General features: G+C 35.3%; 1 protein-coding gene across 1 annotated transcript; it reads right to left on the bottom strand.

The window, feature by feature from the left end:
• Positions 1 to 219: 219 nt before the first annotated feature.
• EMB2423 (telomere length regulation TEL2 family protein) lies at positions 220 to 12,801 on the bottom strand. The gene is made up of 13 exons (XM_086447899.1): positions 12,581 to 12,801; positions 12,276 to 12,304; positions 12,023 to 12,125; positions 11,653 to 11,830; positions 10,334 to 10,531; positions 9,848 to 10,008; positions 7,056 to 7,332; positions 5,542 to 5,756; positions 5,206 to 5,304; positions 4,594 to 5,123; positions 3,401 to 4,170; positions 2,698 to 2,896; positions 220 to 758 (listed from the first exon to the last, which is right to left on the bottom strand). The coding sequence occupies exons 1-13, from the start codon at positions 12,753 to 12,755 to the stop codon at positions 594 to 596; spliced, it is 3,099 nt and encodes a 1,032-aa protein (XP_086304025.1). The 5' UTR covers positions 12,756 to 12,801; the 3' UTR covers positions 220 to 593.
• Between the last annotated feature and the right edge of the window lie 562 nt (positions 12,802 to 13,363).

Raw genomic sequence — 13,363 nt, forward strand, 5'->3', positions numbered from 1 at the left:
AGAATCTGACATAAATATGTTGGCACATGTATTATTCTAATTGGTGATTATTTCTGGTTATGGTATTTTACACATGATACCTTGGCAATTCCAATTTTTAAGTTTTGTCGTCCCTTCACATTGACATGACTGACACTCACAGACATTTTCCATACGAGATATAACTAGTTTTTCCAAACTTTTTTCAAAAATGAAGTAATATTAAGAGAATAGATCATGTAGAGTAACAACTACTTATAACTCAAAAGTTTCCTTCATGTACACTAAATTACAGAAAATCTACTGTATCAAAAGTTAACATTACTGTATTGGAGATTGTTGTGCTAGACACCATAACACTAAGCACCCATGCCCATGTGAAGGTAGGTAAGACTGCACAAAAGGAATGGCTGCCATGATCATTAACACTCCCAGTTCTCCGAATGCTACCATCAGTGATACATAATTTAGCCTAATAATTCATTCAACCCATTACAAAAATTGATAATTACACACTCCTAGCAGGATGAGAAATAAAGATATCAGCAAATACTGCATCATTACAGGATGGATGATATAGAAAACAGAGAAGGCTGTACCGGCAGAGATAACCTTCAAAGTGAAAATTCAATGTGTGAGGAGGGGATTTTGATTGTGCCTTTTAATAGATTTGAAGCCACGCCAACGCCTTTTGTCTTGAAAGTATTTTCTGTGGACTCAATCGCACGGAAAGCTTGAAGAGCCATTTCAGCATGAAGCTGAAGGCATGTCATAGCCATCTACACATTTAAACATTCACTTGATCATGATTTAGAACTTGCTTAAAGAAAATTGCTCGGTTATATCGGTAAAAGAATGAACTCAATCGATGATGGAATTTACATTGCATGTATAATATAGAATAAAATAAGACCCAAGTAAATTAACTTTATTTTATGTGCCTTAATGTGCATGTAGATCCATGAAATTATTTTTTTTATAGGTAAGCTGGACTTGAACCCACGACCTAGTATGGCTCCAAGCCCTATGCTCTACCATGTTAATGTGATGGAGCCAATCATCCTTTGAAGGCCGGTGCTTCCTTGATTCAAATTCCACTCAAACCAAACTCAATTAGTTCTTTTAAGAATGATTCCGCATCTCTGGCCTCTATGCCCCAATGGAGTCCTCAAATATGTTTGAACCCGATTATGCTTCTGAGATATGCCTAAAACAGATCAATGAAAATCATTTGGTAGTATATAGAGTTCATATTGAGATTGGGAGTGGGTGTCTGAATGGTGAAACATGTTTCTGTATCCCAGAGAAATATTATCTGAGTTGAGAGAATGATCCAGTCATATTTGATTTAAGGAAACACTTTCTTATATAGAGACTCAGAAGAAAGTTGGCTGAATCTTACACCAAGAGTCATACCCAAAGAATTCTTTGTTGCCTGAAATGGTATAATATGGGCTTTGGCAGGTAACTAGGGCTTATTTTCATTTTTCAAAGACAGTAATAGAACAAATCAGTTATAGACAAGAACATGCAAATAGATTTTTGAAGTCCCATGAAAAACTTTCACTATATTGTGACCTACACAGGTTCGGGATTCAATTAAGTGGTATGAGTTAATATATTTCCACAATTGTAGAAGTTACTCAAATTGGAGAGAGAAGTGGGGTTGCAAATGTCAATGAGGGTCAAATCCCTAAAAGTTTCTTTAATTGATCTTTTCCATATATTTATTCTTGGTTAAATTAAATATAAAGATAATTATACCCTCAAGGAATACTAGACTTCATAGATCATGTGCAAATGCACATTTTTTTTCTAGGCAAGCAAAGTGTTAGTTGGTCCAACGGGATTTGAACCTAGGTCATGGGATCATGCAAAACCAGATACTAAATTTCGAATGTCCACTCACAGACAATAGGAACTACGATTGTGTTAGTTGTTAAGTGTATATTTTCCTCCACTCTCGGATGTGTCATGCCACAGTTAAGCCCCGTGACCATCTTATATTCATAGTTCTCCCCCTCCAACAGATCAGTTGGTTGGTTAACATTAGTATCAATTGATCATGTAGGACAGGAAGGCTACCCGAAGGATAATAAAGTGGAACTCAGATATGACCGATTTTTTTCACTCAAGTTACCTGAGTTGTTACACTAGAAGCCTACTTGTGGCACAATATGAATTCCAAATACAACCTAGTATTTAGAAACTAGGTAGTATTTGGAAAGAGCGCAACAACAGGGTCTTTCATAGCAAGGAGAGCTCATCCCACACAGTGATTTTAGAGATTCTTGGACTTCTGTTCTTGTGGTCCAAGTTGAACAAAGCCTTTGAGGAAGTGCGCTATCAAGATTTCTTATTTAATTGGGAGAACATTTGTGATTAGCTTTCAGTAGTGTTGTTTTCCTTTTATTTTGTTCTTTTTCTTTTGTTCTTTTGTTATTTTGCTTGTTGTTCTGTTTGGGGGCTATCTCAGCCTCCTTCTTTTCTCTTCTTCATTTATAAAATTTTATACTTATCAAAAAAAAAAAAAACTAGGCTTGTGAATATGTTGACAAAGTTTCATGCCTTACTTCAAGCAGGAATTGTTATTCGTTAACAGCAATCCTTACAAATGTTGTCAAGCAAACAAATAGAACTATACTAAGCAGCCAAAAGGGAACAAGGAAATGTGAATGGAAAGAACAACAGTCGAAACTTAGCAATGAGGATACTTACTGTTGAGCACTCAGTATCAGTGTCCGATTCAGTAACATGAAGGGACCACGTGCGTATCCATTCAAGCCCTTTAGAAATTTCAGGATTGCCTTCAACCAAAGCAGATGCTATAAATGAGGGATGAAGTGCTACCAATATGCATGAAGCTGCAAAAAGGACAGATCTTCTCACATAGGCCTCTGCGTGGTGTGACACCTCCCTGCATAAAAATGACAATTGATAAGTTCAGATGTCCATAAGACCTAGACATCAAAAGCCAATCAAAGGTGCCCAACTGAATAGATCTTGAGGACACGCCTACTAGTAGACATGGCATGGATGCAGAATGAGAAGAAACAGACCACTTGATGAGTCCACCAAGGAAATCTGTTGTGCCAAACCCAACCCATATTGTAACCATCTTCTAAGTGGACGTTTTCCTGGACAATTCACCATATTATTTATTTTCTTTGATAGACAAGTGGGTTAGTGGTCAGTGATTAGTAGGTGAAGGCGGGTTTTGAAACCAGATCGTGGTATCAACCAAATATTGTGATGGGATGGATATGGTCATCTGTTCAAGTCGACACTTGGCATAGATTTCCTAGCTGGAATAGATCAAATGCATGGTTTCAGCCCTATATGTGGCATTCCTAGGCCTTCCATGGCGTATATGATATGGGTACCTAGATCTCAAAATTAACATATCCATGGCACTCATTACCTAGAGCTTAGCATATCGAGAAGGGCAGGAGCCAAAGATGATGCTTCTGGATGCAAAGCTGTGCATTTCATACAAATACCAAGCATATATATAAGTTTCCCGAGAACGACAAAGTCCCCACCAAGCAAGTCAACACCGTGCCTTTTCTTATCAAATCCCTGCATAGCAGGAAGCATAAATGCTGCTGCATATAAAGGAAACTTATTTTTTGACCATTCAAGTTGGTTTTCTTGTGTCTGTGCCAATCGTAGGCTCCATCTACGTGACTTCCCTCTCTTGATCTGACTGGACTTTGAGGGAAGTTCTCTCTCGTACCGATAAGACCAATTTAATAAAGTTCCCTTTTCTGAGACTTCTTTCCAAGGGCCTGCTCCAGGAGGCCCTCTGTTTGTGGGTAAGTACCACGGCTGTGTGTCTGAAACTGCTGATATAAGGTCCTTTTTCTGATGCTTTATTTTCATAAATTTAGCATCAGCAAGCTCCTGTGCTGCCTCTGTCATGACATCGAGTATCAGGATCCGTTGTCCAATATCCACATTAGGTGAATATAGTAGTACATTAAGGACATCCAAAGATTCGAATGGACACGTGACAAGCAATGCGATCAGTGCTTTTTGCCTCTTTCCTTCTGCAGATTCTTCCTCTCCTTCAACTGTTAAATCGGAGCAACGAACCTGCACGAGTGCTCTGACAAGCTCACCCGATACATGTCGAAGTTCATCAGGTGATGCTCTTACTAGAGTTTCAGTGACATCCAATGCTCTTTCCACCTGCAAGGGAAAGAGGTTTTTAGCCAATAATAATTGGGGAGAATTTGCTCGTCTTACCATCTTTACAAATTAGAGGAAATCCAAAGTGCACGTTGCATAGACCTAAGTAACGCCTACCAAGAACTAGTGACATACAAGTACATATGTAGTGACCTCTGACATGGTGGATTCCATTATCTTTTCACCAAAAACCTGTCACATTAATTATCATAACTATCCTTTCTACAAATTGGTGTTTTCTTTTCTTAACAACTGCCCAAAATGGATACATTGGATTGTTACAATTTCTGGTTGGATATATTTTTGGCATAAGAGATCTCTTAGAACGGACCATTGAGTTGTGGATTTCACAGAAACCATGGCCCGGAGTGTTATTGGATAACATGCTTATGGTCTGTACTAATGGTGAAACTAAGAACTTACTCCATCTGGATCATCAGGTTTCCGTAATGCTCCAATTATGTCCACTAGCTGCGAAATATTTTTTTTCAAATCTGTATCATCATCTGATAAATCATATGGCTGTAAAGATGAGTCACTTGTTGTTTCAGAGATCTCACTTGCATCATCATCTTCATCTTCATCAGAGTCTTGTTCATTATTTAGTGTTGCTGGATCAATAATCTCATCTGGATCAACCAACTTGAAGTTGGACAAAGTTTTTTTTTTATTCTTCACTTTATAGAGACTTCTGTCATTTGCTGTATTATTGACCTCCTCCTCAGGCAATGAGGTAGAAGATTGTTTTACTTCATTTTTGGCCTTTTCTGTGTGATGTAAAGCAGAAGTAATCCCATCAGCTTTGCTAGTAAACCCAAATTCCCAATCAATAGTCTCCCTGCTGCAACTTTCATCCAGGTAAAGAGGATTTTTCGGGTCAACTACTTTAGAGAACACCAAAGCAACACAGCTAGCCATTCTTCGTATTAAATGAATTGGGCTCTCCAGCCTACCTGCCAGCAATGAGGATAAATATAAGAAATAGCCACTCACACTACATGATAGTCAATTAAACAGGTAAAAATGAAATTATACAGCTAACTCCTTGAAGAATTGAGTGCATCACATCTTTGGTTCCTTCCAGTTCTTCTTTGGACATCTTTTCCAGGGAAAGTCCTACAGCCGCAGTTACATCTGAATTTTCAGTGAAGGGGCTACATAATTTGAAAAATGAAAAAATGAAATATAATGCGTAGATAAAAAAGTGTCTCAAAAATCACTCTCAGATATCTTTTCGATAAGGAAAATATGGAAGATCTTAAGTTTCCTTTCTGTATTTTAAAGTACTTTTGTTTAGGTTAAGTAGACAATAAAGTAAGGATGTATATAGATAAGCTGAAGATATTTGGAGAGATGAAGCGAAAAGGATACAAGCTTGCTGCTCCATTGGAGCTGTTTGGACGAACTCACGCTTGGACCAAACCCCAACCATATGCTGAACCCTGTCTAAGAGGCCTTGAGCGTTTTGACCCCTTGTTAGTCCACTGGCATCAGGTGGGCATTCAAGAACAGCAAACTGAATAATCCATCTCAGGCAACAAATAGGAAAAACTTTCCAGAGTATGAACTTGTCAACAAACATAGACCTGAATAACAAAAATTATGAAAATCAATATAGGATACAATTGAAGGTATACTTAGCATAGTTATTGTTATTCACCAACAAATGGCAGGGATATGTCTGTGCTTCTAACTACCGCTAAGAAAAGAAGACAAAAAATTTGACACTATTTACGAACAAAGTGAGACAAACTTCAAATATAGAATTTCCTTAACGCCATACTCTACAAATATCCAAACAACTGCATCCAAACTCAAAACTGCTGTGTTCTCTTTCAAGACCATGAAGTAGAAAATGAAAATCCACGAGTGCACACAAGATTAGTATGGAAATCATCAAAATGACCTGCAGGTCTTGGGGAACACACCTATGAGTTAATAACAGCTGTCAGAAGCAAAGAACATAAATGCCTTCTACCCAATTGAAAGTGATAAATGGCCTAACTAACTTATCTTTGCTTTCTCACTGATGAATCAAAATACATACATGCATACATACATACATATATATATTTACTAATACTAAACAGAAATGCAGAATGAAAGAAAATTAAACTTCAATAAAATTTTGGACCAAAGAACCATCATTTTAGCTTCATCCCAACCATTAGGGGATGGCTAACAAGCTAAGTAAATTGAGTGTCTCCTCATTCATGAGATTTCTGCTTAACCACTAAATTATTTACCCCCCATTCTCAGCTCTCCTTAACCATTAATTTATCTAATTCCAAAATCTCCTACCACCAAACTAAGCAACCAAAATCCATGCTATAAACATGTGTCAATTATTATCATGATGCACAAAACAATGGTGGGTTACATGCTAACAGTTAATTTGCAGCTGCAGAAACCGACGATGTGTGGTTATAGTTTTACAGTATGATAGTTTGAATCAAGAGACCCAAATGTTTGGCTCTAAGACCAGTTGTTATGAACCCAGATCGCAAATTGATGATCAAATCCAAAAAATAAATAGGTGTGATCGAGCCTAGAATTTTCGAACATTTGATTAAATCATTTCTTAATTCAAACAATTGATTATAATCAATATCTAAATAAAACTACCATAATGATACTGAATTATTTGGCTTACACTAAGATGGAGCAGCCACTTATCCATCCCTATTATGCGCGCTATTGTACAACACCTAATGTTTGTCCCTACTTCTACACACTATAGAAAGGGTAATAACAGGCCATCAGTTGCAACTTTACTTAATTTCACAATGCTTTGAAAGACATGCAAAGCAATACTATGATTATGCATCCCAAATAGCATTTCTCTACTGCATGAAAGAATAGGCGCAGGAAATGCATCGACTGGCCTGATTGATGCTTGATGTTCAAAGGTTTGTTGAAATAGAATCCAAAGAGTCCAGTAAGCTTCAACATCACTTGCATTTTCAGTAGCTAGCAGACGTAACAACTGTTCAGACAATCTTTCCACAGCATGTGAGTCTTTCATTGCCTCCACCATCTTCAGCCAGAATTGAGACTTAAATTTTGATTCAATCATATTAGGACCAATTGTATCAAAATTTGATGATAAGCAGCTCCGAACATCTTTAAGAATTCGACAGACCATTTCAACCACCAGAATATCTGTGGGTAGGAGTCAATCGTTATTGTTAGTGTTGAAAACAACTACTTTGAATGAATGAATCCAAGAAAGCTGTGAGAGAAATCATAGTATAATCCTAGCAGATTAAAATTGAAGAGGCCAATGCTTCACCACTTTATATTATCTTCATTTCATGCTATACAATAATACTTCAGAACAGAGTTTACTTCTTTAAATTGTTCAACGTATTGTCACAGAATTGCCACTAAAGTTCTATAAGGACCATGTACCTTAAATGTAGGGCAAAATTTTCAAAATACTAGCACAGGATATAAATAAGCAGACTTGAATAAATGCAGCAGATATGTCAAAATAAACACCTGTTTAGTTGAATATCTGTGGGTAGGAGTCAATAGTCAAAGTCGAGTAAACTAAGTTTGCAGTTTCTTCTAATCAAGGAAAGGTTTAAATGCAGTGATCTTCTTGAACTTCGAAAATGAAAGAGTATTTCGAAAAATTAAATTATAAAGGTATTACTTTACAAGTAACAGGAGTAATGAGAGCCACTCTCACTCTCCCCTTTTCTTTGGCGAAGAAGCATCATATTATCTCTTCAGACTTGAGGACTAAGCTGTAAATTAATACTCTACCAGTCTAATCAGAAGCCAAATTGGGAAACCTTAAATAAACAAAACTTATATTATCTGGCTCCAAAATGCTAGGACTGAGGAAACAAATTGGAAAGAAAAAAACCACCTTTTAGTAATAATTTATTATATCAATTTTCAACTACTTCTTTCCCAATACCCACATATTAACTCTTCAGGTATTCTATCTTATGCTTCCTCTAAGTCAATAAAAATCATGTGGAGATATTCCATCGTTTCTCTAAACTTCTTCATCATTTTTCTAAGTAGCAAGATCCCTCTAAGGTTGACTTCCCCGGCATTAAACCAGGTTAGTTATCTAATATCTTTGTTTCTTATTCTAATATATGTCCCATCATTTATTCCTTAATTTCATAGTGTGAATCATAAGTTTGATCCCCTATTTAATGACTCCATCATTCTTATATATTGGTACAACGACACTTAATTCATTTGGCCTTTTTCTTAGTCTTCAAAATATTACTAAATAACTTAGCTAGCCAATAACCGCTTTCACTACTTCCTTAATATGCTGGGTTACTTCATCCCACTTCATTGTAGTATTTTCCTCTAAGTTCCATATTTTTTTCCTTTATCAATTTATTTGTAAAAGATATCATTTTTATTTCTTTCAGATTCCACCACTATATTATTTGGTTTCTATTATTTTCACCCATTCTCCTTCAGTTTTTTAACATGACCATCTAAAACGACTAGCTTACATTATGTGGTCAAACTCTCCCCCAAAACAACCTTAAAGCCTTCGTATTTTTATCATTCACTTCTTCTAAAAACAAAAAAGTCTATCTTGCATTTATGTTTGTAACTGAATGTTCATCCTTCTTTTTTGACGTACATGTTTGCTACCAAAAGATAATATGCCTAACATTGATAACGAATTTCAAATGAGGTACTTGTATCCCCAAATGACACATAATAACAATGTGAAGTTTTGGCTAGTTATAGGATAGAATAATATTTCATGGAATGAGTCAAGTTGTATTCAAAAGGATCATTCCTAATCCATGTTCTTGGAATACAAAGTACCTTGTAAATCTAAGTATAAGAGTTAAAGCTGACAGACATATAAGGAATGAAAATACAACAATACAAAGGACATTGTCACGTCTCAAAAAATAGTTACTAGTCATCGATTATAAATTAAAAACAAATAGGAAATAGCCTCGCAGCAAGAAATAAGAAAAAATCCTCCCCAAGAAAACTAACAAAACGTAAAATAAAATAGCACGAGAGGAAGGAAATGACAAAATGGACTTCAGGCTTTGATTTCAGGCACGTCATACCCATTCTGGATGAAAGAAGCACAGTTTAGGTTATCAATAGTTCAATACCCTAATGGTCTGTCTGTATCAAATTAAAGTGAAGCAAAGAGAACAGTAGTCATTCCATCTATGTCTTCCATGTTCTCATAAAACAATTTCATGCAAGCAGAAATACTTTAAAGTGGAACATCATATTTCAATCTCCCTGCTATATATATAAATATATATGGGTGGCACTCGGTTAACAACCTTATTCTCACAATATGTTTTGTCCTATGTGGCTTAAAAGTTATGAATTGGGCTGTTTTTTTGTGGGGATGATCTCTCTAGTGAGGAGATCCTCCTCACCAAAAATCAGCCGAATTTGAAACTTCTAAGTCCATCAAAAGTGGTTTACAAACTTTGTGGTAAAAAATCGATCGTTCACAATTCTAAAACCACTTTTGATGGACTTAGAAGTTTCAGATTCGGCTGATTTTTGGTGACGATGATCTCCTCGCCATAGAGATCATCTTCACAAAAAATCAGCCCAATCCGAAACTTTTAAGCCACATAGGACAAACGTGTTGTGAGACTTTTGTGAGAATAAGATTGTGAGCCGAACGCCACCCTATATACATAATTACCTGCAGACCCACGCCGACAAATGCGAGCAAATGTTTCCCCAATAAATAGGAAGGTTCCATCCATAACACTGCTGCCCTGTTCATCTGTTTTATCACATAGTTCTAGAGCCCTTTCTTCTGCCCCAGCAAGAAGCTGAACAATAATCTGCTTGAAGAACAAGCTAAAATATTTCTGTGAAGAACAACACTAAATCACGAATAAGAAAAGTGATACAAGGGTGTTGAATAAAGTATGCAAAATGGATCATGAAATTCTTTGCAAAGACGTTTGAATGTATTATTAATTATTATAAATGAATATAACCATTTTGAGTGAATTGAGGATAATTTTAAGACACAAAGGTAAAACATTTAAAGATGGTCAGCCTATCAAAAAAAAAAAAAAAACATTTAAAGATGGTTGAATCAAATTTTAGTTCAATTTTCCAAGAAAATCCAGTGTTGTAAATTTTCAAGCAATACTTTAAACAAAAGCATCGAGGATACTGTGAATAAAGTGCAGCTGGAGCATCCATCCGTGATTTATCAGGAATAGATGAAAGCAACTGTGCAACCCTAGATATGAAGATCAAACTGTCAGGATTGAGCCTCTCACTATTTCGTTCTTCAGATCTAGAAGAATCACCAAATTCCCTGGCCATCTGAAGTACTCCATCATTTTCAAGCAAACAAAGTACCAATAATCTGTCATGAAAGTAGGGAGAAAATGGTCCATCAAAAGATGACACTTTGTAAGTAAATATTACAAAGCAATATATCATATATCAAGGAAAAAAAACCAAATAAAGAAGAGAACCCTTTAACTCCATTTTCATAAAGGTATACAATTTCATTGAAGACGGAGAAATGGGAAAAAAACAAGGAAGGACACCAAGCATACCGACATACAAAAGAGAAGAGAATATGATGTGATCTTCATTTTATAAAATGTATTTCGCTTTGTGCATGTATTAACACCTTATGGTAATAAATATCCAATTCTATAAAAGCGCTAGTGGAATAGAAACATATATAAAAAATTGTTAATCTGGAACATAAGTAATGTTATTGAGATTATGAATTTAGCCATGATACAAATGTTCTATCTTCAAATTTTGAAAACAAAATGTAGAGACCGGATTCTTGACGTTTTGACTGCAACATGATATAGGGTTGCCAAATTCATCAACTTAACTAGGTGTGAATGGCTAGTCGGATTGATTTCACTGACGAGTTGACTCCAATGAAAATTTTATAAATCAGATATTAAGTTCGGAGGTTCAGTTGTGACTTGGGGAAGGTGTTAGGCACTCCGATACACCTGTATACACGGTTGCCTACTTACTAACGCAAGACAATGATGTCTATTCTAAAATGATGGGTTCTGAGACCATCAAGAATCCAGTCACTACATAAAATATTAGCAACAATCAAGTATATATTTTCTGTTAACCATGAGATCTTCAAATCTGCGAAGATTAGTGAGCAATGATCATATCATCAAATCAAAAACATGCTACAGATAAATCACAAACATTATTTTGTAATTTAATATGTTTATTTTAACAATTAACTAATAATGATTTTTTAAATTTTTTGTCTTCCATGTTCAACTATTTTAATCTACTGTTAACAATTGACAAAGGCACGATCGATACATGAGTATATATCTCAGTTTGTGTAATTTTGTCACATAGTCATTAAAAAAAACTATATTCTATCCACATTCTATCCAAATAAACCAGTCTTTGCAATCCAATTTCAAAGGGAGAAAAAGAAAATATATCCAATAACCAATAAACATTTATATAGTACTTGCAAGATACCTTTCTGCATTGGAGCAGACGGCGTTAAGGTCAACATCTTCGTTTCTACTTCCATTTTGCAGAAGACCAGGAACTAAAGCCTGGACAACCTCAATCGAAGGCCCGTTAACAAAGAAAGAATCATAAATATGTGTCCGTGCCGAAAAAGGAAAACAAGCTAACCAATTGGTAGCAACATCTGCATGAGCAATAACAAATACTATTAGCAAGAGCACAAAATTTTACAAAATGTCCAACAATTAGATTTTTTATTTTTTTTATTTTCTTATTTTTCCAATGTAATTCTTCCAAAGTTTGATTAAATGAAGGAGAATTATCCAAATTACAAAGAAACCAATAAAATGCATAAATATGTTTTACAAAAACTTACGATATATTAAAACCCTAGCCAGTGTTGGAAATGCAGCTCCTTGATAGAAAACCTGCCTCCACTCATCACGTTCCATAGCTGAACAAACACCGACGGAGAGGAACTGAAGAATTTCGGAAAATTGATGTACTTCAGTGTCGAATTTATGCAAAAATGAGTCAGGAGTCCAGTAATTGAAACTAAAACGAAAATTTTCTAACAGAAGATATAATATTAAAAGAAAAAAAAAATAAATAAATAAATAAAGACAAACCTGGTCTCTGTAGCGGTGATCAATGCTACCTGCAATTCGAACAAACGATGAATTAGTGAAATTCTCAAAGAAAACTTTGCAGTAAAAAAAAATAAAACAACAACAACAACAACTCAGACAGCAAAAAGCATGAATTTTTAGTACATGAAACACCTTAAATTTCAAACCAATATGATCAAAGACTAATTTGCATAAACATGTTTGAATCTAACAAAAGAATAATCTGAAGTTAATATGAACAAAAATACGAAAACCCTAGGGAAAAAGATGAAGTTCAAGTGATTAGGGTTTGAAGTACGGATAACCTGATAGAAGAGATGAATCGAGAGGGAAAAGAAGAACAGCGAGGGAGTGAAGAGCGCAGATGACTTGGTCGACGTGCTTCGCATCGTTAATGGCTGATATCGTATTTCCAACCTTTTCAATGATTTTGGTTTCGAGTTCTCTTCTTCTAGTTCTTTGGCTCGTTGTCTCCTCCATTGTTACTGCAAATGTTCACACGGTCACACCAGCAAATTTGCGAAACAGGAAGAGTAGTTTGTCTCCCTTGCTCATAGTATGGGTGCGCTATTTGCACCCACTTTTTTACTCTCTACACCCACTTAAACTCTAAATGGCAATAATGTTTTACTGCTTACACCCACCAAACACTCCCTCAACAAACACAACTTTTTTTTTTGATAAATAAACAAACGCAACTTTTTTCTCCTACTTATTCGAAGCATATTAAATCCTATAAAAATTTAGTCGAATTCATATAATCAATCGATTTTTCTTCAAAGATTCATCAAACAATCGTGTTTTGATCCATTTGTGAGGATACTATTCATTAAAATCTGATATTTTTTTAGCATTGTTTGATATAATTAAGCATTATGATATATGGAAGTGAGTTTTTATTATTTATTTTAATCATCTTTTGTTTTTTAAAATATTTTTAATTGTTTTGCAAATGAACCATGTTAAAAATCGAGGTTACCTTTATCGTTTACATCATTTATTAATTTTTTTTCAAAATTTTCAATACCTTCAGTAGATCAAAACCGAATTAATCAGCACTATTTTGATAGTACATATCGAATGCATTT

Source organism: Akebia trifoliata, chromosome 7 (assembly GCF_017979445.1).
Source record: "Akebia trifoliata isolate Shusen 1 chromosome 7, ASM1797944v1, whole genome shotgun sequence".
In the NCBI taxonomy this organism is placed as follows: domain Eukaryota; kingdom Viridiplantae; phylum Streptophyta; class Magnoliopsida; order Ranunculales; family Lardizabalaceae; genus Akebia; species Akebia trifoliata.

Bases quoted from the DNA above. Each gene is read 5' to 3' on its own strand.
- EMB2423 (XM_086447899.1), bottom strand. From the start codon at position 12,755: ATGGAGGAGACAACGAGCCAAAGAACTAGAAGAAGAGAACTCGAAACC. The intron at 5,124-5,205 runs GTATAATTTCAT...CATTGCTGGCAG, and splicing joins AATTCTTCAAGGAGTTAGCT to GTAGGCTGGAGAGCCCAATT. The intron at 759-2,697 runs GTAAGTATCCTC...TTAAATGTGTAG, and splicing joins CTGATACTGAGTGCTCAACA to ATGGCTATGACATGCCTTCA.